The 27197-nt window shown below is 43.7% G+C and overlaps 4 protein-coding genes across 7 annotated transcripts in view; 3 read left to right on the top strand and 1 right to left on the bottom strand.

Moving 5' to 3' along the window:
- Nucleotides 1-27197, bottom strand: part of LOC309719499 (uncharacterized protein) — a gene marked incomplete at its 5' end in the record, with an annotated part of 101333 nt that overhangs the window by 612 nt on the left and 73524 nt on the right. The window lies entirely within an intron of this gene.
- polr3d (polymerase (RNA) III (DNA directed) polypeptide D) lies at nucleotides 455-10731 on the top strand. Of its 3 annotated transcripts, XM_082553496.1 has the most exons (9): nucleotides 456-616; nucleotides 7279-7441; nucleotides 7582-7625; nucleotides 7707-7861; nucleotides 7956-8080; nucleotides 8442-8601; nucleotides 8686-8933; nucleotides 9016-9168; nucleotides 9321-10726. In XM_082553496.1, exons 2-9 carry the CDS (start codon nucleotides 7280-7282, stop codon nucleotides 9435-9437), a joined length of 1164 nt encoding a protein of 387 aa, XP_082409622.1. In that variant the 5' UTR covers nucleotides 456-616; nucleotide 7279; the 3' UTR covers nucleotides 9438-10726. The 3 variants fall into 3 exon arrangements, with proteins under 3 accessions (XP_082409620.1, XP_082409622.1, XP_082409621.1); XM_082553494.1 differs by having other exon boundaries at nucleotides 455-616; nucleotides 8442-8933; nucleotides 9321-10730; XM_082553495.1 differs by lacking the exon at nucleotides 456-616 and adding an exon at nucleotides 1286-1501 and having other exon boundaries at nucleotides 8442-8933; nucleotides 9321-10731.
- Nucleotides 2536-27197, top strand: part of LOC309718361 (E3 ubiquitin-protein ligase NEURL3-like) — a 67880-nt gene continuing 43218 nt past the window's right edge. Inside the window, exon 1 of the mRNA XM_082553500.1 lies at nucleotides 2536-2541. Within this exon, the coding sequence (XP_082409626.1) occupies nucleotides 2537-2541 (5 nt within the window). The 5' untranslated portion in view covers nucleotide 2536. The remainder of the gene's footprint in view (nucleotides 2542-27197) is intronic.
- On the top strand, nucleotides 10837-27013 carry LOC309718357 (glycerol-3-phosphate acyltransferase 4). Of its 2 annotated transcripts, XM_082553493.1 has the most exons (13): nucleotides 10936-11049; nucleotides 11836-12501; nucleotides 14750-14819; nucleotides 14910-15210; nucleotides 16499-16573; nucleotides 16661-16750; nucleotides 22005-22098; nucleotides 22232-22347; nucleotides 22559-22614; nucleotides 22706-22791; nucleotides 22884-23012; nucleotides 23819-23898; nucleotides 25636-27013. In XM_082553493.1, the coding sequence occupies exons 2-13, from the start codon at nucleotides 12334-12336 to the stop codon at nucleotides 25742-25744; spliced, it is 1374 nt and encodes a 457-aa protein (XP_082409619.1). In that variant the 5' UTR covers nucleotides 10936-11049; nucleotides 11836-12333; the 3' UTR covers nucleotides 25745-27013. The 2 variants fall into 2 exon arrangements, with proteins under 2 accessions (XP_082409618.1, XP_082409619.1); XM_082553492.1 differs by lacking the exon at nucleotides 11836-12501 and having other exon boundaries at nucleotides 10837-11049.

Genomic DNA, 27197 nt, shown 5'->3' with positions numbered 1-27197 from the left:
TCTGTCCTTTCCTGCTCTGTCTTTCTCTCATCCTTCTCTGCATCTTCTATATTATACATTCTATATTATGTATTTACACAATTACAGGTCAGGAGAACCTTTTCACACCCTGCTGCCTAAAATGAAGTTCAATTATATAATCTAGAACAGTATTATATTATGAGATTATTAAGGGATCTTAATAAATTTCAAAGTGATTCAGCTGTGTTCGACCTACTCACAGCTGCGCATAGGAGCGAACAACGGCCTCTTCCGTTTACTTATGATTATGAGCATCAGTGAATAGCTACTGCAGATCATCGCATTTGGTGTGTTTTATAACAAAGCATATTTATATGTCAGTAAAATAACATTTTTCATATATATACATAAGTCGATCTAAATGTATTAATGTACGCCGGTCTATCGAGTTCCGTGGTGAACATGCGTATGTTTCTGCGCAGGTTTGATCCACCTGAACTGAGTGGACGGTGACAAATGCGGAAGTGTCATGGCGTCGTGCTGCAGAATCATCAACACTGTCATGCAGTGTCCCACACAGCACTGGTAGAAACAGTCTGTAATGACTCTGGGGTTTTGGATTAATATTTCATAAGGACGTCAGAGGGACAATAACGTAAGTAGGCGAGAAAGCACAGCATATGAAAAGTTCATCCTGAAAGTTAAAACAAAGTCTCCCGTGTCATTGTATTTCACTGGAATGTGGCCACGTGTTGCTGAGGTAGTCTAAAATCATTTCAAAGAATTAAAATGTGTCTGCAGGATCTCTGTTTATAGTGATACAATAACGTGTCAGTAATTTATGTCACAGTGTTATAAGCGCTACTTTAGTAAAAACACAAAAAGTAGAAGCTCAGATTTACATTGTTGTCTGTGTTCAGAACAAAAAGATAATGTATATTACAACGAAATTAATAAGTACATACTACATGAATCAATTATGTCAACAGTATGTTCTGCGGTCTTATAGAGCAGGGTATATATCTATATTCACCCTTTAAAATCTGAAGTCACATTTAAACATATAATACTATATAATATAAACATTTAATCCTTTTTAACATTAAGATTTTAATTTAAAAAAAATAAGAAAATTCTATTTCAGCTTTCATGCTGCATTGGACCAATGGGACAAGCTGTACCATTTAAAAACAAAAATAAATAAATAAACCAGTAGCTAGTTTAATTGAGTTCTTTTTCTAACTTCGCTCGGTGTTTCACTATGGGAATCGCCTCGGCGTGACCAACTACGGAAGCTCCAATGACACCACGTCTGTCTATGACAGACCTGTCGAGCCGTGCTCAGGGCTCCGCCCCCTCGTACTAACACGGCCGACCAGCTCCTCCTAACTCATTCTTGCTTTCTTCCCGTGAGAAACTACTTTGAGCTCCCTCAGCGCATCCAGGCTAACTTGATTAGCTGCTTAACAGTTCTCAGGCGTCCCGTGTAGGAGTACGTCGCCGAACGCAGTTTTTCCGGTTCCAGTTTGGATCGTGCTGAGTAAGTCCTTCGAAAGAAGTGTACTTAGAGTTGCACTGTGGAACAGCAACCGCGTCAGGCGAGCTGTCCCAGCGGTTCCTGGTTTTAGTTAGCGAGGTAGCCGACGTTGTGTGACTCGGGCTAACGCGTTACGGCGAGCTGTTCGTTCAGTGTCCGGCTAGCATTAACTTGTTAGCAGGCCACGAACCACATTAGCGTCTCACTAGCATTAGCTTGTTGGTCGACGTAGGGTTCGGTTAGCATTAAGTTGCTAACGATATTGGCTAGCGGAGTGCAGCCAACGTGTCACGACGAGCTGACTCCCGCCGCGACTAGATCGGATTTAACACCCGCTGCTAGTCCTAGTTACTTACGGGCTAACGTGTCGAGACGAGCCTGGTGTAGCCTAGTCTCACCCCTTTCCGCTAACCATGTCTACGGCTCCTACTCCCGCCAAAAGGTCGGAGCCGAAGGCTAAAGAGGCTGCATCCCGCCCGTGCCCCGCATCATGCGGTGCCACCATCTCGGGCAGGGACCCTCATCCAATGTGCATCGTCTGTATGGGTGCCAAGCATGCTCAGGCTTCACTGGCGGACCCTCAGGGATGCCCACACTGTGCTTTGATGCCAGAGAAAGTCCTGGAAAGGAGGCTGAGAGTAGCAGTAACGAACAGTCAGGACCCCTGCCTGTCGGCTGCTACTGCTACGAGCGATATCCGTCATCCGCGAGCCTCCACAAGCTGGGCGGACATGATGGAAGAAGAGTCCCCGCTCATGCCCCCATCGTTCGAGGACCTCCTCGATCAAAACGTGGGCGAGCCGGGTGGCGAGGACGCGGAGGGCGATGCCGACTCCGACCTCCTCGACCTGGAGGACATGGATGAGGAACAGGAGGATGACTCTACCTTTCCTCCCCAGCAGTCCAGGCCACCGAGTGGGGCTGAAGTTGCACCCCTGGTGGACAGCAATTTGTACGAGGTCTGTAAACGGGCTGCTGCCAAGCTAGGCATCCCATGGCCAGCCGCCCAGGATGCCGAAGGGGCAGAACGTGACTTGTATGACGGCAAGAGGCTCCCACCAGCCTTGCCGCCATCAAAGCAGCTTCTGCCAGCAGTCCCAGCCTGCATGAAAGAAATGAGTCGCTATTGGTCAAGCCCTTTTAAAAGCAAGCTTCCGACCAAGGGCTGCTCTAAGCTTGAGATCCAGGGGATGGGTGAACTGGGGCTGACTGAACCCCCAGCAGTGGAGCCTTCAGTGGCGTATCACCTTCACCCTAACCGCAGGGCAATCTCAGCTTCTTCTAGCATTTCTTTGCCCAACAAGATAGATCGCCTCACGGCATCTATTTATCAAAGGACATACAAATATGCTGCACAGTCAGTGTGCTCGCTTAATGCAGTCACACTGCTATCAGCATATCAGGCAGAAATTCTGGAAGACATGGGCCGTCAGCTTGACTCTGGTTCCCCGAACCCAGCCCTCTGGGATGAAATCTGCGTGGTTAATGATCTCATTCTTCGCTCCTCCAGGGGAGCAGTCCAAGGGTGTGGTCGCGTTATGGGCCTTGCAGTCTCGGGTGAGAGAGCCTTGTGGCTAAACCTGTCAGGCCTGGGTGATGCTCAGAAGGCTGAGGTCATGGATGCAGCCTATGACCCAACCAAGGGTCTCTTTGGCCCAGCCCTGGAGAGAATGAGAGAAACAAGCACCCGCAGAAAGCAGGAGGGTGAAGCATTCAATCTCTGCTTACCCAGAAAACCTAACTCTCAGCCCCAGCAGGTGCCAAGAGCTGGCTTTGCAGCAACAGCAGCAGCTGCGAGAGGGAGACAGAGTGGGGTCAGAATGCAGAGAGGAGCAGGAGGCCAGCAGGGTGCCCACCAGGCCAAGGTAGAGAACCGAAGACCTTGGGGCAAGCATTCCTTTGCAGCAGTTGCTGCAAAGAACAAGCCGTCACACCCCGGAGAGGGAAAAAAGAAGCGGTCAGCCTAGCACACCTGCAGCATTCTGTGTCACCCCTCTTTTCTTCCCCAAAGAGAAGGAAGGTGTTAGAAGGGGTAACCAAATCACTCCAAAGTTCAGGGTCTCCGGAAGTTTCCAGTTCACCAGGAGCACCCTCTCAGTCTCCTCCTCCAGTTCAGGGAGGACAGACTTGTGGACAAATGGCGCAGTGTCACCAAACACTTCTAAACACTCTGTCTGTGTCACCAAGCGCTTCACTGTGGTTTGGGGGTAACAAAAGAAATAAAACGTGCATTTCTGCAGCCAGGCAGTTTGCCAAGGGCAGAATGTCCCCCCAGTTTCAAAATAAAAACAAAAGAAAATCACTGCAATTATGTGTTCCCAGCTCACGCTCTTCCCGAGGGGGAGAGCCCCAACTCCTTCCGGGAGACAGGGGTGACGTCACGCTACCGCTTCTTCAGAGGCCCACTCGCAGAGCGGCTGGAGCGGTGGCGCGCATGCGCAGTTCATCCCTGGGTCTTGTCAACCATTTCCCATGGTTACAGACTACAGTTTGCGGCAAAACCACCGAGATTCGGCGGAGTGTCAGCTTCTGTGGCCAGTCGCGATTCAGCGAATGTGCTGGAGGAGGAAATATCCTCCCTGTTACACAAACAGGCGATCGGAGCGGTTCCGAGCGAAGAAGCTCAGCAGGGCTTTTACTCCCGCTATTTCCTCATCCCGAAAAAGGATGGAACGTCGCTCCGTCCTATTCTGGATCTGCGTGTGTTAAACAAGCATTTGAGAAAGTACACGTTCAGAATGCTCACACACAAGACGCTTTGTCGCTCAATTCACACAGGCGATTGGTTTGTTACAATCGACCTATCAGACGCATATTTTCACATCGCCATTTATCCTCCACACAGGAAATATCTCAGGTTCGCTTATCAGAGCGTAGCGTACGAGTTTCAAACTATCCCATTCGGGCTATCCTTAGCTCCGAGGGTGTTCAGCAAATGTGTGGAGGCAGCGCTGTCTCCGTTAAGGAACAGCGGCATCAGAATATTTTCTTACATAGACGATTATCTAATATGCTCACGATCGCGCGAGCAGGCGATCAAAGACTCCGAGGTGGTGGTGAATCACCTCACGGAGCTTGGGTTCACTATCAACCTGGAAAAGAGCCACTTGGAACCCGCACAGTTTAGAGTATCTGGGGCTCAGAATAGACTCCATCTCTTATCGTATCGCACTTTCAGAGCGGAGGATCGCATCCTTCACTCACTGTCTTTCCCGTTTTCAGCTGGGGAAAGTCGTGCGGTTCCGACTCTGTCTTCGCCTCCTCGGCCTCATGGCCTCGGTGATATCGGTGGTACACTTGGGGCTGCTTATGATGAGAGATTTTCAGCGGTGGGTCGCTTCTCTGCAGCTGTGCCCTCGCCGACATCTCAGTCGTGGTGTAAAAATAACGCAGCCGTGTATTGCGGCTCTCCGGCCCTGGAGGAGCCCGACAGCTCTCGTGGCGGGGGTACCGCTCGGGGCAGTATCATCCAGGGTGACGCTGACCACAGATGCATCCCTGTCAGGTTGGGGTGCAACTATGATGGGCAGAGCAGTGAATGGCGTTTGGTCACAGAGACTCACTCTGAATCACATAAATGTGCTGGAGCTCCGCGCGGTGCTCCTAGCCTTAGGGCATTTTCTGCCGTATCTCCGGGGTCAACATGTTTTAGTGAAAACAGACAACTCCACTGTAGTTGCTTATATCAACCGCCAGGGCGGCACCCGTTCCCGGCAGCTACACAGGTTAGCCAGGGAAATAATTATGTGGAGCAGCACTCGGCTCCTCTCCCTTCGGGCAACTCACGTGCCAGGAATTCTGAACAGGGGGGCGGACCTCCTGTCCAGAGGAAATCCACTGTTCGGAGAATGGAGGCTTCACCCACAGGTGGTGGAGCAGATTTGGCAGAGATACGGCCGGGCTGCCGTAGATCTCTTCGCCTCATGAGAAAACACACAGTGCCCCCTGTTTTTCTCCCTGTCAGACGCACACGCGCCACTGGGCGTGGATGCGCTGGCCCATCCTTGGCCAAAAACTCTGCTGTATGCTTTCCCTCCCCTCAGCCTGATCTCCCCAACACTGATCAGAGTGAGGGATCAGGGGCTGTCTCTGATTTTAATAGCTCCACGGTGGCCATCCAAACACTGGATAGCAGAAATCATCCAGCTTCTGGTGGACGAGCCATGGCCACTCCCCATCCGCAGGGACCTTCTGTCTCAGGCGCGGGGGGAGATATACCATCCCCATCCAGACCAGGTTGCTCTCTGGGCCTGGCCCGTGAAAGGTGGAATTTGAAGGCAGCAGGCATGCCTCCGAAGGTTATTGAAACCATTCAGAATGCCAGAGCCTCCTCCACCCGTTCCATTTACAGCAGTAAATGGCGTGTTTTTGAAGAGTGGTGCCATGAAAAGCAGATTATCCCTTTTCAGTGTTCAGTGGTGGAGCTGTTGTGTTTTCTTCAAGACTTGCTGGACAAAAGGAAAGCTTTTTCCACTATAAAGGTCTATTTAGCAGCTATTTCAGCCTGCCACGTGGGGTTTGGTGATAAACCTGCTGGGCAGCACCCCCTTGTAGGTCGCTTCATGAGAGGAGCGCGTCGAACGCTCCCAGTTTCTAGACCACTGGTCCCTTTATGGGATCTGTCAGTCGTTTTAGACGCCCTCTCCCACCACCCCTTTGAGCCTATTGGGGCAGTGGGGTTGAAGTTTCTCTCTCTTAAAACCACTCTGCTGTTGGCTCTAACCACAGCCAAGCGAGTTAGTGAATTACAGGCTCTGTCTATTCACCCCTCTTGTTTCACTATGGGAATCGCCTCGGCGTGACCAACTACGGAAGCTCCAATGACACCACGTCTGTCTATGACAGACCTGTCGAGCCGTGCTCAGGGCTCCGCCCCCTCGTACTAACACGGCCGACCAGCTCCTCCTAACTCATTCCAAGCAGATTTCTTTCCGTGCCTAAGCAAGGAGGGAAGTGTTGGTGAAACACCTCACTCTGTTATCAAAGAACCAGGGATTACGTTAAGTAACCCAACGTTCTACAACATACTTCTAAATTGGAAAAATAAAGCTCCCCCAACTCACTCTGCCTTGTTAAGAGACACAATGTATCATTTACAGTTGGAGAAAATTACATTTTCATTGAGAGATAATGTTAAACAGTTTTTAATGTTAAACATTTCATTTGTTCTACAGACAGGCAACCCAACATTTAGCTTCATCATTATTAGGATTTTTATGCGTGATATCTGTTTGTAGACTTATATAATTGTATGTAATTATACATGTATATTGTATATTGAGGTAGGATCAAATGAGTTTACCTTTAAGTCTGTTTGTACCAACCCTTTCTTTATCTCATTATTGTTTAAAGTGTATTTTGTTGTTATTTTAGTCATGTTCAAAATAAATCAATCATTCAGTGGAGAAAGAAAAAAAAAAAATATATATGTCTCATTTTCAAGACCTATTCTACTTACCAGTTCCAGTCTTTGTGGAAGTAGAGTTTAAAATGTGCTAAGAGGCATAAGTACCAATGTAAAAATGTTCATACATAAAGTAAATATAGCTAAACAGTTAAGAGTAATCAATAGGCAGTAGCAGTAAGTAGCCTTGCAAGGCCAATTTGGCCATGTCCACATAGTGTGATTGGTAATCTGATCCAGGACTGTAACCATTGGCAATCGGCATGCTGACTGTTGAAATGTATGTTATATATAAATATGAGAATGTTATAAGAAACAATGTTAATATTTGTAATATCCATCCCATGGTCGATCCCCTGCCTTTGCCCCAATTCAGGATGTCGGACGCAGGTTCAGGCGACCCTGCTGGTCGGGTGCCGACTCCTGGAGGGAGCGGTAACAAAGGACTCCTGATGAGCCGTCGCCCGTCAGCTGGCATCTCTCCTGGCCGCCTCCCCACGATGCGATCCAGAGACCTCACATTAGGAGGAGTGAAGAAGGTCTGACATGCCTCTGTTTCACGAACTCACTCGCTTCATTTAACAACAACAACAGAAAAAAAAAGCGCAAATGGATACTTTAAATGAATACATTTGTTGTCTCATCTCTTGCATTTATCGTTCTTCTTTTTACTCTTTAGAAAACGTTTACACCCAACATTATTGGCCGAAAAGTTAAAGAAGAGTAAGTTCCCGAAGCGCTAAATAAATAAAGTGCAGACATCCAAAGCCAGCTGTTTCTTTGACTGTTATTTTCTCACACTAGAACAAAAGTTGAAGATGGGCAGAGGAGAGAGAGGAAGGAAACGGATCGAGGTCGGGGTCCCAGAATGAGAGGCAGGGGCCGAGGCCATCAAGAGCTCATCCAGTCGCACTCCATTTTTGAACAGGGGCCCGGAGACATGATGATGAAAAAGAGAGGTGGGAGACCCGGTGCTCCTCACGCATCGTTTACGTGTGTGTCTTACAGAGTCTCTATCGCACCAGCATAATTCTGTGTCACCCACACACACAGGCGGCTATGAAAGCGAGAGAGACGCTCCAAGCATGGGACCCTCGCCCATCATTAATATCAAAAAGGAAAAGCGAGAGACCGAGGAGGAGACCAAAGAGATCCTGCGCAAGCTGGAACGAGACAACGTGAGTCTCTTGGTTTTCACTCGTCTTTGTTTGCGTAACTAAATACGTACAATTTCATTTATATAGCACCTTTAGAATAAGACCTAAGGGACTTGCTTGGGTCATATAGCTGTAAAACATTCACTGATGTAACCTGGTTCTAGTCCATGATGAGCTCTAGTCAGAACGACAATCTTGAAATGGGCTCCGAGTTCAGCGGGGAGCCGGTGCAGCTGGATCAACAACGGTTTAAATGTATTTAGAAGATTTAGTCTGAATCCTCGCTGCAGGTTTTTGAACAACCTGCAGATGTTCCATGGGGTTTTTGCTTAGACAAGTAAAGGATTATATCTTTTTCCCAATGCTTATTGTGTTCTTTTAGTTTGTGGATGATCCCTTCCTGCGGAGTGAGAAGAGGAGCTGCCCTGTCCAGCTCCCCCTCGCTGTGTCAGGATGGGGATTCAAGGATGAATTTAGTGACGCTTCTATTAAAAATGAGAAGAAAGAGGAGGATTGTGAACCAATGGAGCCTGCAGCTGAAGGTAAATGTTTGTACCTGCGTTGGACTCAGAACTTGTTTAATTTCCTTTGCAGCATCATGAAATTAATCGTAACTTTGTCTTCAGTGAAACAAGAGCCAGAGGAAATTGAAATAAAGAAGCCCGAGGCAACTTGCAGGCCTCCTCCTCTCCCCGAGCCCGAAGTACTCCCTGACCTGCTGCACAGATGGAGTCTGAGCAAAGTGGAGGAGCTTTTCTTCATTCAGCTACCAGACTCGCTGCCCGGCCAGCCTCCCACAAAAGAGCACAAGCCGGTGAAAACAGAGGTGCAGTCAGAGGATGGGCAGTCTGTGCTCCTGAAAACAGAATCAGAGGTAAGCATACAGCTGGGGTCCAAGTTTAAGTCCACGATGTCGTCGTGTTCTTCTGAGTAGGTGGTGTTTTTATACCAAACAGGAGGAGAAAGCTGAGGACAACAGCTGCAATCTGAAGGATCTGCGGGAGGGTGTTGTGGGAAAGATGCTGGTACGCAAGTCTGGCCGAGTGCAGCTCATACTGGGGCAGGTGACGCTCGATGTGTCTCTAGGAACATCCTGCTCTTTCCTGCAGGTACAACACAAATTTATTTCTTTGAGGATTTTTTATGTCTTTTTCTGAGTAATGTATTTATTTCCATCTTCCAACATTCTCCTCCGATCTGTTGTATTTGCACGATAAAAACATTTCTGACGCGCTTTTCCTTCCATCCCTTCTATTCACAGGAACTTGTCTCTATCAATACAGAGGGGAAAACGGGTAACTTGACTGTATTAGGGAACGTCAAACACAAAATGGTTTGCTCACCGGACTTTGAAGCTCTGCTGGAGAGCAGTTCTTGATGCTCATCAGAGGAGCAGGCGACTGATCCTCCTCAAGTCCGATGGACACTTGCGGAGAAGTTGACAAAAGGCTAGATACTACAAGGCTGCTGCACCCGTAAGGCTTACAAGTAGAGAGGTAGCTGGCTGAGATTTTGTGTTTACAGAGTGGTTATAAAACACTATCTATAATTAGGAAACAAAAGTTTTATTTTCTCTCATTCATAGAGTTTATTAATTCATGGTTGTAAGCTTGAATGACGTGCCAAGTATCAGTACCATTTTTCCTTCTCTGTATCTGAAATTACTTGAAAAGACTTTACATGGATGTAAATGTGTGAATAAAAAGGGTCTGTTTTTGTTATCAAAGTATTTTCAATTGTTTAAAAGTTGGTTTGTGGAAATTACAAAAATAATTACTTTATTTTTGTAGATAAAAATATATATATATTTAAAAAAAACATAAACAACAAAGGCTTTATTTTTTGTTTTGGGGGAATTTGCTATTACGTGAAGAGTAATATTAGAAAAGGTGTATTAATTCTATCATTCTGATGCAGTACAAATGGCAGGTTTGTACTAATATTTCCTATTTTGTTTAGTTGTGGTCAAAAAAATTTAAATACAGTATGACAGTTTTAAATATAGTGCAGAAATTCTCAACAGGACTGAGCTTGGGGCTTTGGGAAGGCCATTCAAGAAACTTAATGTTAGCCTGCTTTATCTAATCCAAAACCAGGTTTGATGTGTTTTGGGTCATTGTCTTGTTCTTGGTTGGCATCCAGCAGTTTCCCGTTCATGGCAGGCTTGAGCTTTGGTGATTCCTGGGTTGTTCTAACAATTTACTCTCATCTAAGGGTGATAGTTTGACCTCTTTTTAGACCTTAAAAAGTAGTGAGACATCTGAATAACTTTTATTTAAGGACAGCTGGTTAAACTGATGATCTTAGAATTTGCAGTGTTTAGAAATGGCTCAGGGAGGTCTTGACAACTTGTGTAAATCTACAATTCTCCTTTTTTGGTCTTCACTGAGTTCCTTTGTTTTCTCGTTGTTCTGAGTGGTGGTCCAATGAGTGTTGTCAAACATCCATATGCTAGCAAAAGAAACTAGCAGTTAAAGTTAATAGGTCGTGAACTTGTCAAGTTAAAAGACATTGTAGAACCTTGAACACCATGTATTAAAGGATTTAAGAAAGTGGATGCATACTTTTGAGCCTGCTTGGACTGGAAAAAAAATCCAAAATAACTCCTTCCATCCTGAGAAAAAGAACGGTTTAAAGAAATCTTTAAAGCCCCAAATTATCATGATATTCCTGCCCATGGTTAGTGGATGTAAACCTCTGACCACAAGCGCGTGTGGCAAAGTTGCTCTATAGCGCCACTAGTGGTTAGAAAAAATAAAATCCCAATAAAGTATTCAACTGTAATAGCGTACATGTACCACCAGAGGTCAGCACCGCTCGGTGGGGTGGGGGGGTTTCGGCAGGAGTTGGTCGTTTCAGTGATCCTCGAGCCGCCAGCTGTACGCTTGTGCTGTCCGACGGGTGGAGTTTGGCTGCAGTCCAAAAGACAAAGACAAAGTGATGGGGGACGGAGCGCTGCTGTACCGGAGCCGGACTTAACGTGGCTGAAGGTTGGTTAACTGTGAAGCCTTTTAAGCCTCGTGTAGTTTTGTTGTTAGGATAATTACTGGAAACACACCAAGTCCTCGAACCGAATTCAAGCTGGTAACTGAAAGGCTGTCTTAGCGGAGCGTGAACTACCGGACAGCATCGTGGAGGACTGAGCTGAGCGCAAGCAGGCTAACGTTAGCAAAACGAGGCAATTCGCACAAGGAGGCAAATTTGAGCCTCACTGTTAGCTCAGAGGCGACAAGCTAACTTTATCCTTGGCTTCTTGTCATCAGTGTGCGTTCAGGAGTCTTTGAGTTTCGCAACCGAGTTCTTGCTTATATCGCTTTAATAGCCTCCTCGGGGTTGAGAGGCGGCCAAATTGTCCTGGAAAGCGTCAATAGCCGTTAAATAATGCATGAGCCGCGCTAATCCAAAGTGTTTTGTTTTTTTTAATTGAGGACGGAGCCTGTCGTTAGCCGCCCGACTGCAGCATCAGCAGCTGGTACGAGAAGGGCCTCTAAGCTAACGTTATCGTTGCACCCCAGCCCATAACCGTAACATTTAAAGTTATCTGCTCCTTAGCAGAAAATAGGTGGGCGCTAACCTTATAAAGACCAGTGGTGTTTATTTATGTTCACGTTAGCATTAAGTTTGTACACCGGTATATGTAATATGTACTGAGCAGGCGCTGACACAAGGACACGTTGTCTGTCTTGCGTTATTAAATTACACAGACAGCAATCCGACCAAAGAGGTTTTAGTACTGAGACACAGCTGGTCCTGACCATGTGTTTACATCTTTCCAGGCCTTTGTGACTCCTGCCGAGCTCCCGGATCTTCACCACACAAGAAAAACCACCTGCTGTACCCAGCTGTTTTTGTCCCAGTGTTTACATTGTTTCCGCCAGCGGGAGGCATTTCTCAAACCGCAGAAAACATCTGCAACAAGGGACAGGCAGTTTGTTAGCACACCTGCCTTAATCGTAACCCCCCTCCCCTCCTTTTCCCGGAACTCTTCTCGGAACTCTTCTCAGCTCAGTTTCAGAATCCAGTTCGAGGTGAATCTACTGAAATACTTAACACTGCCCAAGAGGGCAACAACAAGGTGGTCTCCTGTTTTTGTAATGATTCGCATTTCAGTGCAAGGAGAAGCTCCATCCCCTAGTTATCTTGATGAAGACCTTTTTCTGACAAAAAGGTAAAGGCCACTTGGGGCCGGGAGGTGAAGACCTGCACCTCTTCTCACATCTGCTCAATCCTGGGATTTTACACTGTTTTTGAACTGAACTCATCCAACTTTAAAGATGGAACTCTTCTTCAATCCTTTTGATAACTTGGTGTGTATCCTGCTGGGCATCTCCTTCACCGTGTGGTTCACCCTGCTGCTGGTCTTCATTATTGTGCCTGCCATCTTTGGGGTGTCCTTTGGTATCCGGCGTCTTTACATGAAAACACTCTTAAAGGTCTTTGAGGTAAGAGCGTGCTTCCTCGTGACTCAAAGTTTATTGCAGTCTGATGTGCTGTGGCAATCATAAATGTTGCGGATAAAGGTGTGTTTGTGCTTTTGTACATTGGACCGTTAAAACGATTGCTTCTGCTGCCAAGCACAATGGCAAGGACATAAAAGTTGCTAGCATTGTTCCTCAAATGTGTCATTAAAATTTTATCTTAGTTGTAAAAAGGAAATAAGTTGTAGAAAACAGCAATTGTTCACTGGCACGTCTCCAGCTTTATCTGTGCCTTTAACGACTGACCAGTAGGCATTGTCTGACTGATAGAGATCAACACCACAGCCACTTCCCTTGTTATTCAAGTTTAGAAAACAGTGCTTGTCAGTAAGTGTTGTCTCTGCTTACTGAATTGCTGTCGTTACTTTAAAGAAATGCATTTGAACTCCTAATAATGGCACAGTGCATCAGCTGCTCTGCCCAGTTGTGTCACTAGTAAAGCAGTCATTACTTTCCATCATGTACCTCTGAGAGCAGAACTTGTGCCAGAAATAAATGAACCACTGGAAGATAATCAGATGTTCTTAGCTCATGATTCAAGGAGCAGCAGTGAGATTTCCAGAACAGAACAGATACGACCGAGAGCGTGCAAGGCAGAGAATGAAGATGTAGCACATGGATTTGGTTCATTAGGTTTGATGGAAATAAAAACATGAAACCTGCCATGTTTGTGTATAGACAGTTTTAACAGAAAACCTAAAATGATACTTTGTTTTTGCAGTTACTTGTCTGAAGAATTTGCTTTACTGTTAACCAATGAGTGTATAAATGGCAATACTTCATAAGATATGTGCATGTAGCAGTTAGGACCTTTTCGCTCGCATGCAGCTTGGGGGCTACATGCTGCAAAGCAGCTGCTTTATTTTGGTCCTCATCTTTTTACTAGAAGGAGCCGCTCTCTGTTTACTCCTGCAGTCACCACTGACAACTGCAGCTGCATTTTCATATGATGACTCGGTAAGACAACTTGTCACGACACAGTTTAAAGGTAGCTGTAAAAGAACAAAATAAAAAAGTGAAAAACCTTGGTTGACTAGTGTTGCTTGTATCAGATTTGACTAATGATGGCTTGTGTAGAGCCTTCATTACTAGAGTTAATGTTAATTGTTGCTGTAAAATAAAGTTATTTTTAGGAAATGTAATAAAACATCTTGGTTATCCAGCCTAAATAAAGGTGTTTAGGCTTTCTGTGATTTAGAGCCAAACGTTTGAAAGTTTGTGAGATGTCCAGCCACCAAGCGTTCTTGTTTGTACCAGTCCTTTTGACTAATTTGAGTTTTAGCAGACTTTCATGCCTTAATGTGTTTGAGTACTTACAAACATTCGGTTTTGTTCCAGTGTCAGTTGATTTTCTTATGATTGATGCAGAAAACCCTCAAAGTTGCCAAAATTCTGCAGGCTGTAGGCACAGGTGAAACTGATCGAGCACAACCAGGTTACTCATGTCCTGATATCCCCCCCAAACACACGCACACAAACAAACATGTTGTTTTCCAGCTTGGGAGAACACTGCGTTCTTTGATGCACTTCATTTAGTTTTTTATCTCACCTAGCACAGCATACGTAAATGACTAGATGTTTGCGTCATAGGAAATATTTTTGACATTTATTGCAGTATAATACATGTTAAACAGGGAGTAGTCTGCATTTTAGTGTTTCTGCAAGCACAGATAAATCAGAAAAATTGGAGAAGTACTACACACGGAAATCCTCTTTTTTTTTTTTTTTTTGAATAAGCAAACATTGGGTGTCTGAAGATAAGCACGATATACTTGAACAACACTGGGGAATTTTGCCATTTTTAATCATTTGTGCAAAAAGGAAAAACAATAGATGTAATATTTCTTTTTGTGGGGAAAGTTCATTCATATTGCCTCTTGAGCAGAAACGAGTATCGGATATTGGCTTGCTTAAAAATGTGACCATTTGTCCATATAAGATTCCTTCTGCTGCCAGATGTTTGACCTTTCTTTCATGTAATGTAATGTTGCAATGATGATTGAATGCAAGGCTGAAACCTGTCTTTAAAATAACAACTCTGCTGATAACCAGTGCGCACATGTTTTCATTTTAGATGCCTTTAGGCCAGGGTGTGGAGAATATTTGTGCACCTCTCTAGAATGAACTGTTTTTTTTTTTTTTTTTAAATTTCTCAAACATTTTTGCGTCTCTTTCTAATTGTAGATCCATTTCTTTCTTTGTTTCTTTCTAGTGGGCCACACTTAGGATAGAGAGAGGAGCAAAAGAAAAGAATCACCTCCTGTACAAACCCTATTCAAATGGTAAGATCATTCTTGGAAATATTTGTTCAAAAGATGTATTTGTTTAAGAGGTGAATATTTTTGACTTTCTGTCTGTCTGAACTATTCCAGCTATCATTGCCAAGGAGCCAACCTCCTTGGAGGAGGAGATCAAGGAGATCCGGCGGAGCGGCAGCAATAAAGACCTGGACTCAGCCACTGAGTTTGAGTTATCTGACATTTTCTATTTTGCCCGGCGAGGAGTGGAAAGCATCATGGATGATGAAGTGACCAAGCGGTTTACTGCTGAGGAGCTGAAGTCCTGGAATCTGCTGACCCGGAGCAACTACAACTTCCACTATATCAGCCTGAGGCTGACTGTCCTATGGGGGCTGGGCCTGCTGATCCGCTATGGTTTCCTGCTGCCTCTCAGGTATTAGCTGTACTTTGAAGAGTCACAGGCAAAAGCACAGTTGCTGCTTTTGAAATACCAAAAACATGGATACACACAATACATTAGCCCCTCCTGTACAACTAGGCACTGGTATAACCTTGTCACAAATGCTAATGCTAGCATAAAAATTTAGTTTGAATACTTTTCCATATTTTAGCTCGTCACAAACGCTCAACGACATGAGAAATATGTTACGTATGTAACATACTAATAATCTCCTTCCCTAGCATGTATGTTTGTATCTTTTGTCATGTAACTCTATCTAAATAGTCCAATAAAAAGTTGCAAATGTACCACCTGTAGGCCAAACCAGCCTCACAATCGGTGCTTCCAGTAGGGATATTTCAGAAAGGTCGGGTACACCCTCGATAGGTCTTTAGGCCGTCGCAGCATTAACGCACATGTTCGCATCTATGGGACGTCTAGATTCCAGCCCTTGGGTGTGTGGTTTGACTGTGTGATGCAGCAGTCCTGCCCAACTGAGCAATGATAGAACGCTTTTTTCTTGTATTAAGTTCTTCAGTTTTAACAAACTGTCCCAGAGAATGTTACTAAAGTTTCACATTTATGTTTTAACCACATGCAAGTCTAACTGGTTACTCAGTTTTGTGTGGTTACTTGACATGCGAACTTGCTGTTACATAACTAAAGACGCCACATACAGAGATCCTCTACCAGCCTCATCTTAGAAAGACACAGAGATGGTGACTCAGTGCTAAGTGTGGCTGGCTCATTTCCAGTCGCCAGTGGGGAGACAAATCAGGCCACCGCTGCACAGACACCCTCCTTTCTAGTCTCCTGTCAAGCCTAATAGATTCTCTCTTTCAGCCTTTGTCCAATTGAATATTGGCTTTGCTCATGACACTGTGAAACCTTCAGCTCTCTTATATTTTTCTTAATCCCCACACAATATAATCAGCACCTTTTCCAGCCCTGGATGATTGGTTCATCCAGATTAAGTCGACGTGTCGGCCAGCTTAACTGTCACCTAATATGTCCTTCTGCAGGTTCTGCAGTCTTGTCTGAGACAGTGGAGTGTAGAGGAGGGCATGATACTTTGAGTTTATGTCAAGAATCTTACACTACTGCTTTTTACATGAGCTCTTCTAAGTGAAAGCTTGTGGTTCAGAAGAAAGCTTTTTAAGTAATATATCTGCATGTTAATGTCCATACAAAGACTAATTAATTAAACCAAAACAACTACAGTGTTCTGTTGTAATGCTTCCTTATATATGCTTCTCTGAATTGTCCTGTCTCCCTCTATCAGGGTCACTCTTGCCTTCACTGGTGTAGGTCTGCTTGTGTTCCTCACCTCTGTTGTTGGGCTGCTGCCAAATGGAAGGTATAACTGATGGTTACGACTTTAACTCTATCAAAAGTATCAGATCAGCCCTGCAGATGTGTTAATCCTGCTGTGTACTCTTTCCAGGATGAAGAATTTTCTGAGTGAGAAAGTCCATTTGATGTGCTACAGAATATGCGTCAGAGCTTTGACTGCCATTATAACCTACCATGACAGGTAAGGACCTACACTGTTTTCCCATATAACCACCAAGTCATGTGACTGTTTTATTCCATTTGTCAACCACTGGAAGTGTTTACTTGACATTGCTCATTTAATTGCATAATTTTCCTTTTTTTTTTTTTGGATCAGTGTCCGTCATAGAGGACAGGATGATGGGTGGTGCATCTGCTGGTTGATTGCTTCACACAACTGCCCCAGTGTTTCTCTGTGCTTTCTCAACATTGTGGTTAATTTCCCAATTTTTTTTTCACTCTTGCTCTTTACTGGCATACACCCTGATAAGTTTTCATTAAAAATATTGATTGATGTGTCTGTTCGCACTCAATAAGAAATTGCATGAAGCCAAAGTTATAACAGTGCAAAAGTCTGTCCGAAAAGTGTAACAGTGCTGCTGGTGATTATTGACTTCGCTAAAAAAAAATCAAATTACAATTAGATAGCGCTCAGAGCGATTTACTTTTTCATTGTCAAGGGGAAAACTATGTTTAACAAAAAGAGACCCCCAAAAATTGCATAATGTCAGCAGTCACTTTCAAAAATGCCACTGTAGATTTAATGCTGACGTCGACTGAGAAAATTGTCAGGCGGTGGAAGGAATACTTCGAGGACCTCCTTAATCCCACTGACACGTCTTCCGAGGAGGAAGCAGAGTCTGGGGAGGAGGGGAATGACCCGCCAATTTCCGGGGGCGAGGTCACTGAGGCAGTTAAACAACTCCTTGGTGGCAGAGCCCCTGGTGTTGATGAGGTCCACCCCGAGTTCCTGAAGGCTCTGGACGTTGTAGGGCTGTCCTGGTTGACACGCCTCTGCAATGTTGCGTGGAGATCAGGGGCAGTACCTGTGGACTGGCAGACCGGGGTGGTGGTCCCCATCTTTAAGAAAGGGGACCGGAGGGTGTGTTCCAACTACAGGGGGATCACACTCCTCAGCCTCCCTGGGAAAGTCTATGCCAGGGTGCTGGAAAGGAGAGTTCGTCCGCTAGTCGAACCTCGGATACAGGAGGAACAATGCGGTTTTCGTCCTGGTCGCGGAACACTGGACCAGCTCTTTATCCTCTCCAGGATACTTGAGGGTGCATGGGAGTTTGCCCAACCAGTCTACATGTGTTTTGTGGACTTGGAGAAGGCATTCGACCGTGTCCCTCGGGGTGTCCTGTGGGAGGTGTTGCGGGAATATGGGGTGTCTGGCCCATTGCTACGGGCCATTCGATCCCTATACAACCGTTGCAAGAGCTTGGTTCGCATTGCCGGCAATAAGTCGGACTCGTTCCTGGTGGGTGATGGGCTCCGCCAGGGCTGCCCTTTGTCTCCGGTTCTGTTCATAATTTTTATGGACAGGATTTCTAGGCGCAGCCAAGTGGCGGAGGGCTTTCGCTTTGGTGGCCTCAGAATCTCATCTCTGATTTTTGCAGATGATGTGGTTCTGTTGGCTTCATCGGGTGAGGGCCTCCAGCTCGCACTGGAACGGTTCGCACCGAGTGTGAAGCAGCGGGAATGAGGATCAGCACCTCCAAATCTGAGGCCATGGTTCTCAGCCGGAAAAGGGTGGAGTGCCCACTCCGGGTCGGGGATGAGTTCTTGCCCCAAGTGGAGGAGTTCAAGTATCTCGGGGTCTTGTTCGCGAGTGATGGGAGAAGGGAGCCGGAGATCGACAGACGGATTGGGGCTGCAGCTGCAGTAATGCGGACGCTGCACCGGTCCGTCGTGGTGAAGAGGGAGCTGAGTGTAAAAGCGAAGCTGTCAATTTACCGGTCGATCTACGTCCCTACCTTCACCTATGGCCACGAGCTGTGGGTAGTGACCGAAAGAACGAGATCGCGGATACAAGCGGCAGAAATGAGCTTCCTCCGAAGGGTGGCTGGCCTCTCCCTTAGAGATAGGGTGAGAAGTTCGGCCATCCGGGAGGGGCTCAGAGTAGAGCAGCTGCTGCTCCACATCGAAAGGAGCTAGCTGAGGTGGTTCGGGCATCTGACAAGGATGCCCCCTGGGCGCCTCCTGGGTGAGGTGTTCCAGGCATGTCCCACCGGGAGGAGGCCCCGGGGCAGACCCAGGACACGCTGGAGAGATTATATCTCTCGGCTGGCCTGGGAACGCCTTGGTATTCCCCCGGATAAGCTGGAGGAGGTGGCTGGGGAGAGGGAGGTCTGGGCCTCTTTGCTTAGGCTGCTGCCCCCGCGACCCGGCCCCGGACAAAGCGGATGAAGATGGATGGATAGATTTAATGCGTTTTGGGGTTACTTTAGGCTACGTAACACTGCAGGCGAAAGCGCATCAAATACGACTTTTTTGACCCTATGCGACCCATATCCGATCATGGTATGACAGTGTGAACGGCACAAATCCGATATTTTCAAATCCGATCTGGGTCACTTTCGTATGTGGTACTGAATCCAATAGATATCTAATGTTTTAGAAAGTGACTGCTGTTTGAATGGTCATGTTGCATTAAATCAGTCTTTTATGTCACTGACACAAGACAGAAGCCAATTATCAGTGCCAGAGAAGACAAATGAGAAAGCATGGCGGCGGAAACTGGAGACGGAGCGAGTCAATGGACAAAAACTGAGGTTTTGGAGTTGATTAGCATATGGGGAGACAATTCTATTCAAGCTAAACGACTCCGTGTCCATATATACCTCTGCACGGAGGTAGCAGCCACTGCTCCAAACAAGGCCATTGTTAAAGCACACGCTATCTTTTTTCTCAGTGTCCTTCTTCCTCTAATTTGTCAAAATTCTGTCAGTTACGACTGTGCAGAAATTAATAGACTGCTGCAACAACACCTGCTAGCTCTGTAGCTGCCATTTTTACTACCGTAAACGGAGTGCGTTGTGTGTGATGTCTTCTTTTGCGCGTGCGGGCCACTCTGAGGGCCGTGAACCGTTCACACTAGAGCGGTTTTGCGGTCACATTTTATTTGTAGTGTGAACAACCAGACAGAAAAATCGGATTTGATCAAAAAATCGGAATTGAGCATTAAGACCTGCAGTGTGAACGTAGCCTTTGACACTTTGGGCTAGAGCAGGACGATATGACCAAAAGTATTTATCACGATATACATTTGAAAATTTGCGATAATTATATATAAGATGATATAATTGACACTAGACAAAACACTTTACAACTTTATTAGTGCAAAACAAAAAAAACATCAATGTATTTTCACTTAAACAAGCAGCTGTTTTTTTTTTTTTTAATTTTTTTAGTGTGCATTAAAAGTTATATAAAAATGTAACTGTGCAAATGCAAATTCCTTGCTGACAGTTTAACCAAAATGCATTTCCAGTGGAAATTGGCCGACATATCCTCAGCATAACCATGTATAATATCTACAAAACTTAAAAAGAGGTTATACACACACAATACGGTAATATTATGTTGAAGCACAGTACATATCACTCCACGAGGCTCCTGCGTACGACAGCCGTAATGCTCCGACAATCCATCAAGCGGTGCGGGTTCGTAGCTTAGCAAAGTCGTACTAAAACATTTGACTGATTTTCGAACGCCGTGTATAATACATAAAATCGTTTCGAGGTCAGTAAACACAACCAGAATTCATATATAAGGCACACGGGATTATAAGGGGCACTGTCGATTTTCAGAAAAATCAAAGGATTGATTTTAAGTGTGCTGTATTTTCCAAAATATGACTTGGTAATAACGACGGCCCACTAGCATGCGCTACCAAAAATAGTTTTTTGATGTGTATCTGACGGACGAAAGCTAAACCAGTTCCACACCACTGAAGTTGCAGCATTTTGACAAACTAATTCTGGTTCATCCGTTTCATTCATTCCACTTTCGCCCTTCTCATTCTCTGTCACCGCCATGCTTTTTCCGCCATTTTCGTATGAAAACAAAGGCACTGCGCATGCGTTTTACCCATATTCTATTGCGATATTTCATTTTGTTATCGTTGCCCAACATTATACCGGTATTACCGTGAACGGTATGATATGGCCCAGCCCTACTTTGGGCAATGAGGATGTCAAGATTTAAGCTTTGGTTTGAAGTTATCATAAATCTAGAAGGATGCAATAATCCCAACCATGCAGCGGCTGCACCGCTTGTTCACATGGTCCCATCATTTTGCCTTTCAGAAACATAAGGCTCAGTTGACATCTTGTCCTGAGGGGAAAGGTGTCAGATTACATGATGACAGATGACTTATGTTCAGAGAGCAGAAGCCATGGTGTTAACAATGGAAATCTGTGCATATAGTGTGTGAGCATGAAAGGAAGGGTGTCTGTAGCTAGACTCAAGACTTTCTGAATTAATTTTCACCACAGCAGTTATTCTGATGCAAGATGAAGTACAGAAGTCAGCAACAGATGCTCACACAACCATTGTGAGCTCAACCAAACTTTCCAAGTTTTTACATATGACATGCTTGGAGCCAAGGAATGTGTTTCATGAACCATTACTGATTCAATTAGATTTGGGTTTGAGAGATTTATTAAGTGATGCAAGAAATAATTTAAATATATATATTTTTTTCGCAAGAACGTTGGAGGAACATAAAACGTGACAGAGGACTTTGATCAAAAGGGTTGCACATGCAACCGATGTGGAAGAGGAAGTTATTACTCACATTGTGCACTCTCTAGCAGCTGGTGTTTTCTTGGCAGTGCCAAGTGTATTGGAGGCTTGAAGGAATTTGAAATAATCAGCTGACATTTTTAGTGATATTTGTTACGTTTCTGAAAGGAAATGTGACCTGATATGCTTTCACCTGCAGAACAATGGTGGTTTGTTGTTGAAATGAGAATATAAATTCAGATTCTGTTGAGACTGAGAGATACGAGTAGAAGTCGAGTCAGTACTTGTTTGACATTTGTTGATTGGACTGATGCACATTAGGTGCACTTGTAGGTAAGCCAGAGCTGTAACTTTGAGTCTGTTGGGCCTAGCCTGTTGTAACATGTACTCCTCCCCAGTCTGGTTCTAAAAATACTCAAGTGATACAGTAAGCAATGTTCTCTCCCTATTTAAGATGGAAACTCTATCTGTGGAATGTAGTCTTAGCTGTCAGATCCTCCATACTCAGGGGGTCGCACATTTCAACATGGACAGCATGGGTTGCTTTGTTTTCACCAGAGAAGAGGGTGGGAGGCACTGCACCAAATCATACCAAAATTTCTATTAAGCATGGTTTTGCATTTGATTTTAACAGTTGCTTACCCCCCACACTTCATAATCTTTATTAAGTCCCATCATAATTTAATTGTTGTTTCCCCCTTTTCTAGTGAGAATAAACCCAAAAATGGAGGCATCTGTGTCGCTAACCACACTTCACCAATTGATGTCATCATCCTGGCAAGCGATGGCTGTTATGCTATGGTAACTATACTGGCACAAAATGTAGAAAAGAACAAAACATTTACGTTGGTCACTTCTTCTACTGCAGGTATTTGTTGGAGTGGAAACTCTCCCAGAAATAGATCTGTTGCTATCTTTGTGTTTGTGTTGTTAGGTTGGACAAATCCATGGCGGCTTGATGGGGGTCATTCAGAGATCCATGGTCAAAGCTTGTCCACACATTTGGTTTGAACGCTCAGAAGTAAAAGACAGACATCTTGTGGCCAAAAGGTAGAATTACAGTCTGTGTTTAAAGATATTTTTTTTGTACGTTTTTATGACGTTTTACCTTTTTAGAAATTATTCCATGGGTTGTTTTTGGATCATTCAAAGTAAAACTTCAAATTGGAATAAGTCTACTCAAATTTTTGGTTTAATAGTCTTTAAAAAGTGATCTCTTTAGAAATCTTTTGCATTAACCTGCATACTTCTTTCACTACAGATTGAGCGACCATGTAGAAGATAAATCTAAACTGCCTATCCTCATTTTCCCAGAAGGTGAGCTCATATAGAAAATCATATAGTTATCTAACTGCAAGTTTCATTTTATCTTACATAAACCTTGTGTTTTATGAATTCTTATTTCAAGGTACCTGCATTAACAACACATCGGTTATGATGTTTAAGAAGGGCAGTTTTGAAATTGGTGCCACAGTCTACCCTGTGGCTATTAAGGTAACAGTTTTTGTTCTAGTTTTTAACTACAGTCTTGTCCACAGTAACACATGTACTGATTAATCATTTTGGTGTGTGCCTGAACCTCGTAGTATGATCCCCGCTTTGGAGATGCTTTCTGGAATAGCAGCAAGTTCGGGATGGTCAACTACCTTTTGCGTATGATGAGCAGCTGGGCCATCGTCTGCAGCGTGTGGTACCTTCCTCCCATGTCTAGAGAGGTGAGACTCAACTCGAGGCATCTCAACAAAGAGAAGCTTTGTGTTTCTTTTTTTTGTTTTTTTGTTTTTATATATTGAGAGCACGTTGTTTAAAATCCATATACTTGTAATGGATTTTTTTTATCTTGATTTATTACATTTTATTTTGACCAGCCATCCTCAAAATTTGACCAGCAGGACCTGCAGTCACAATAACAGAATATGCGTTTCAGCTGTAGACCCTCTGTATTGTTTTGTCGCCCTGTTTACAAATTCCTACAATGAGAATAATACCAAACTTTTGATGGTATACATTTTCAAGGCTTTATACTTTTTTAGACAAGGGCAACAAAACACATGAGGGGAATAAAGCACTTAGTGAAACATCTCAGCATTAATTATCTTAACTGGCAACAGGTCATTAACATTATTGATTATGCAAAGATCATCTCAGAGAAGCAAAGTCTTTGAGAATTAAAACAAGATTCAGAAATGTTGCTAACTCTCTTATTTAAGATCGACTGAAATGTAACATAAATCTGTCCGGTGACCTGACCAATCAAAATCTATTCATTCATTCATCATATACATAGTCTTAAAGAGCTAAAAAGAGCAACCATCAGCACACAACTCAAAAACCAGCATCCTCCATGGTATGTGGTGCATTAGTGCATATTGCATGAGCATGTGCTGCATGGCATTGCTACAGATGCTGCCACCCAGATCTCCTTCAGTATGACAAAATGATAAGATTTTAGGAGAAAAGCTGTTCATTGTTTATGACCGCTTGCTTACCAGAACTGTATTCATGTTTGTCCTCCCAACAGGAGGGAGAGGATGCAGTACAGTTCGCAAATCGTGTTAAAGCAGCCATAGCCAGGCAAGGAGGACTTGTCGATCTCTTATGGTAAGATAACACTCTTTCATTTTCACATACACATTCAATGAAGGACAAGGCAGAAAAACGTGTGACTATTCATACCAGACACTGGATCATAGAAAAGCACAAGTGTAACCAAAAGCAATAGCAAAACCTTACAAAATAAAAGGTTTTTTTCTGTCAGTCACATACACAATCATTGCTCCAGCTTGTTGGAGCTGTTAACCAAATCCATCCATAATTATGTTACATGTACTATAGTCCCACACAGATCATTTTAGATGTCTAAAAATATACTGGATTTTCTTTACTGTTTCAACTGCATCCATTAGTTTCCATGAAATGCATTGAGCAAATTGATGCAACCTAATAACACTGCTTTCCTTTCTTTTTATGAGCTATGAACTACTGAAATTTCCTTTAGTTACTACAGCGTTGTAGGGTGCCATCTGAATTACAGTTTATCTGCTTGTTACATGATGATGTCCCTCCTGCTTCCTTGTCCTCCTGTGGCGTTTGTTTAGACTCTTGTCTTTTTAATGTACTGGGATACTTTTTTTTTTAGTTAACATAAACAAGCCCCTAAGAATAATCCATGGTCGTTGTCAATTTGTCTGGCTTTTTATTAGCACTGGTTATGTGCAGCACGCCTTTAAGCTCAGTTTGTATCTACTGTATCTACAGCCCATGGGCTCACGGCTTGCCAGACACCAAATATTTTAACGCATCAGAAAAGAATCACTCTCAGGCTGACTAAGATTTCAGTGGGGACCTGAAGCCTAGAATCAGAAATTTTTCCGTTAGATGGATTATCTGAAATGTTCTCTTAACTAAAGTTTAGTTAAGAGACCCTCACATTAACATTTATTAAGTTTATATTACTCTAACCATAGCTCTGTAGGTAGCCACCAGGTAGCACGCCATTGCCAGCTAGCCAAACTTCAGTAACACTACAAACTTCGCTACTCCCAAAAAGTTGATTCTGTTCATCTGGACATGGTGTTTTCATTGGGAGAAACATTTCGTCACTCAGAACAAAATCAACTTTGGGGGATTTCCTTACTTGGATGATTGAGCATGCAGACAAACATTGCTACTGTTTTGTTTTGTCCAGAGTGACAACAGATCTCTTTCTATCTTTCTTTCTTTCTTTCTTTCTTTCTTTCTTTCTTTCTTTCTTTCTTTCTTTCTTTCTTTCTTTCTTTCTTTCTTTCTTTCTTTCTTTCTTTCTTTCTTTCTTAACTTTCAGAACATGATTTATAATTTTTTGATGGAGAGTATAGTTAGCTAACGTCTTACTCTGTTAAACAACTTTTTCATGGATGTTGAACTTTTTTGTAACACCAGGGTGAACTCCCACACTCATCATTTTATTGGCGCTGCAAGAATTTGGACTGTTGTTACTCTCAGTGATGCCAAAAATGTTTGATTTCTGGGAAATGAAGAACAGTTTGACATCATTAGCTATTTCTGCGTCTAGACTTATGAAGCTGATTGGATCTACAAGGCCAATCAACCTATAATTTAATTATTCAATTATTCTTACCAATTACATGGAGACATTATTATATTTAATTCAGTTTTCATAGTTGAATATTTGCTTCCTTATACCATTTGGTTGCCATTTTTTTTAAAGAATAAGAATTTATTACAGTATTGCCATTTACGATAAAGTTTAAGTTTTTTACATTTTAATTGCTTGGATAGAAACTAATCAGTAGAACATGTGTGGCTACATTGTTACTAATTCAGGCTCTTTTATAGGGATGGAGGACTGAAAAGGGCAAAGGTTAAAGATACCTTTAAAGAAGAGCAGCAGAAGTTGTACAGTAAAATGCTGGTTGGCACCCAGGAGGACCGCAGCCGCTCCTGAAGGACCTTTATGGAGATGGACTGGCTCAAAGCTGGGCACCTCTTACTGATTAGGCGATCAGCAGCGGTCCTTTTCTGTCGGAGCCCCTGGACTGGAAAATTCTGTCCCTGATGTCAAAAGTACTCCATTTGGCTTCCTCGGTCACTGCCTCAGCCTGGCATGTTAAGTTGGCTTCGCTGTTACAGGTCATTCTGAGTCTGCTGCCCTGTGTTGGAATAGCTTGACCGAAGCCTCGCTTGCATTAGAAACGGAGCAAAGGAGAGTCTTCCTTGGTGGCAGTCTTTTAAGGAAAAGTGTTTATTTTTGTTTGTTTTTTTCTTTTTCACTTAATCGTTTTATATTTTGTTTTTAAGATTTTACAGTCATGTTTTTATGTTATGTTTCCGTTTCAGACTTGATTATACCTGGGTGTATAAAGGAGTTATTGTAGATAAAAACTAAATTGTTCTAAAGCTGAAACCTGTGACTGACTTGGGGTTTTTCATGACCGGCTTGTACCCTTGATTCAGGGCACAGTGCCAGATTTTGTTACATTTCAGATATTTTTATGGGCTTTTTTCCAAGATGAAAAAAAAAACTTGTATTTTAAACATTGAGTTTTACATTAAGACTTGTATCAACACATGGCCACTGTAGGAGCTGCGCTTGAGACGTGTTCCTGATATGCTGTCTGTGACTTCTTTTCTTTTTTTTCTCCTCTCTCCACTGAATGTGCAAGTGCTCACATTATGAAGTGGAAAATGTGCACTCACAGTTACTCTGATGGAAGTCTGTAGATTTAGACACCTATTCTTCTTCCAGCTAATAATGTATAACTGGAAAAAGGGATTATTAGGAATTTCGTCAGCATTGTTCCTGTAAGGCTTGTGTCACGCAGGTAGCGATGTAAAATCATAACAGTGGGTCTCTTCACTAAACACATAGATATAATGGCAAATAACCAAAACATACTCATACACCTTTTAAAAATACATCTTTTCATTGACTTCCTGCCATTGCAGTGAACAGTGGCTAGTTTATTTTAAGTAAACTCTAAAAGCTATTGTGTTTATCTGCCCCGCCTCACCAATGACCTTTTTCCTAACTTAGCAGCCTCAAGGAGGTTTCATGAACAGACTGCAGCTTTACTTTGAACTCAAGAAACTTGGTGGACGGCCTCATTGGTTTCTCCCTGGGACCTTTGTCTCACTGGTCTGCTGTTATCAGGGATAGTCGTTTTAGATTATGTCAAATCATTTCATAAAAATAAATGTTCAAGAATGTTCACTACTTTTGACTTTGTTTTTTTTTCACTATATCTAATGTTTATAAGTATTGCCTTGACTTGCTGTTGTTTTCTGTCTTTCTGGATAGTTTTTCGTTGTGATGCCTCCAGTCTGGCATCAAGATTGGAATCTTTATTTTTCTAGCACTGTATTCTTGCATTTATTCCCTATCAGGGTTTAGTGCTAAG

This window comes from Aulonocara stuartgranti (genome assembly GCF_965226115.1).
Source record: "Aulonocara stuartgranti genome assembly, chromosome: 12".
Lineage (NCBI taxonomy): Eukaryota > Metazoa > Chordata > Actinopteri > Cichliformes > Cichlidae > Aulonocara > Aulonocara stuartgranti.
The sequence above is the reverse complement of the archived record's forward strand: the minus strand, read 5'-3'. Positions and strand labels throughout refer to the sequence as shown.

What these genes read in the sequence shown, in the direction of transcription:
- polr3d (XM_082553495.1), top strand. Translation starts at nt 7,280, where the DNA reads ATGTCGGACGCAGGTTCAGGCGACCCTGCTGGTCGGGTGCCGACTCCT. An exon ending in CATTAGGAGGAGTGAAGAAG is followed by an intron (nt 7,442 to 7,581) that starts GTCTGACATGCC and finishes TTTACTCTTTAG; the next exon opens with AAAACGTTTACACCCAACAT. An exon ending in GCAAGCTGGAACGAGACAAC is followed by an intron (nt 8,081 to 8,441) that starts GTGAGTCTCTTG and finishes GTGTTCTTTTAG; the next exon opens with TTTGTGGATGATCCCTTCCT.
- LOC309718357 (XM_082553492.1), top strand. Translation starts at nt 10,852, where the DNA reads ATGTACCACCAGAGGTCAGCACCGCTCGGTGGGGTGGGGGGGTTTCGG. An exon ending in GGTTTCCTGCTGCCTCTCAG is followed by an intron (nt 15,211 to 16,498) that starts GTATTAGCTGTA and finishes TCCCTCTATCAG; the next exon opens with GGTCACTCTTGCCTTCACTG. An exon ending in TTCCTCCCATGTCTAGAGAG is followed by an intron (nt 23,013 to 23,818) that starts GTGAGACTCAAC and finishes TCCTCCCAACAG; the next exon opens with GAGGGAGAGGATGCAGTACA.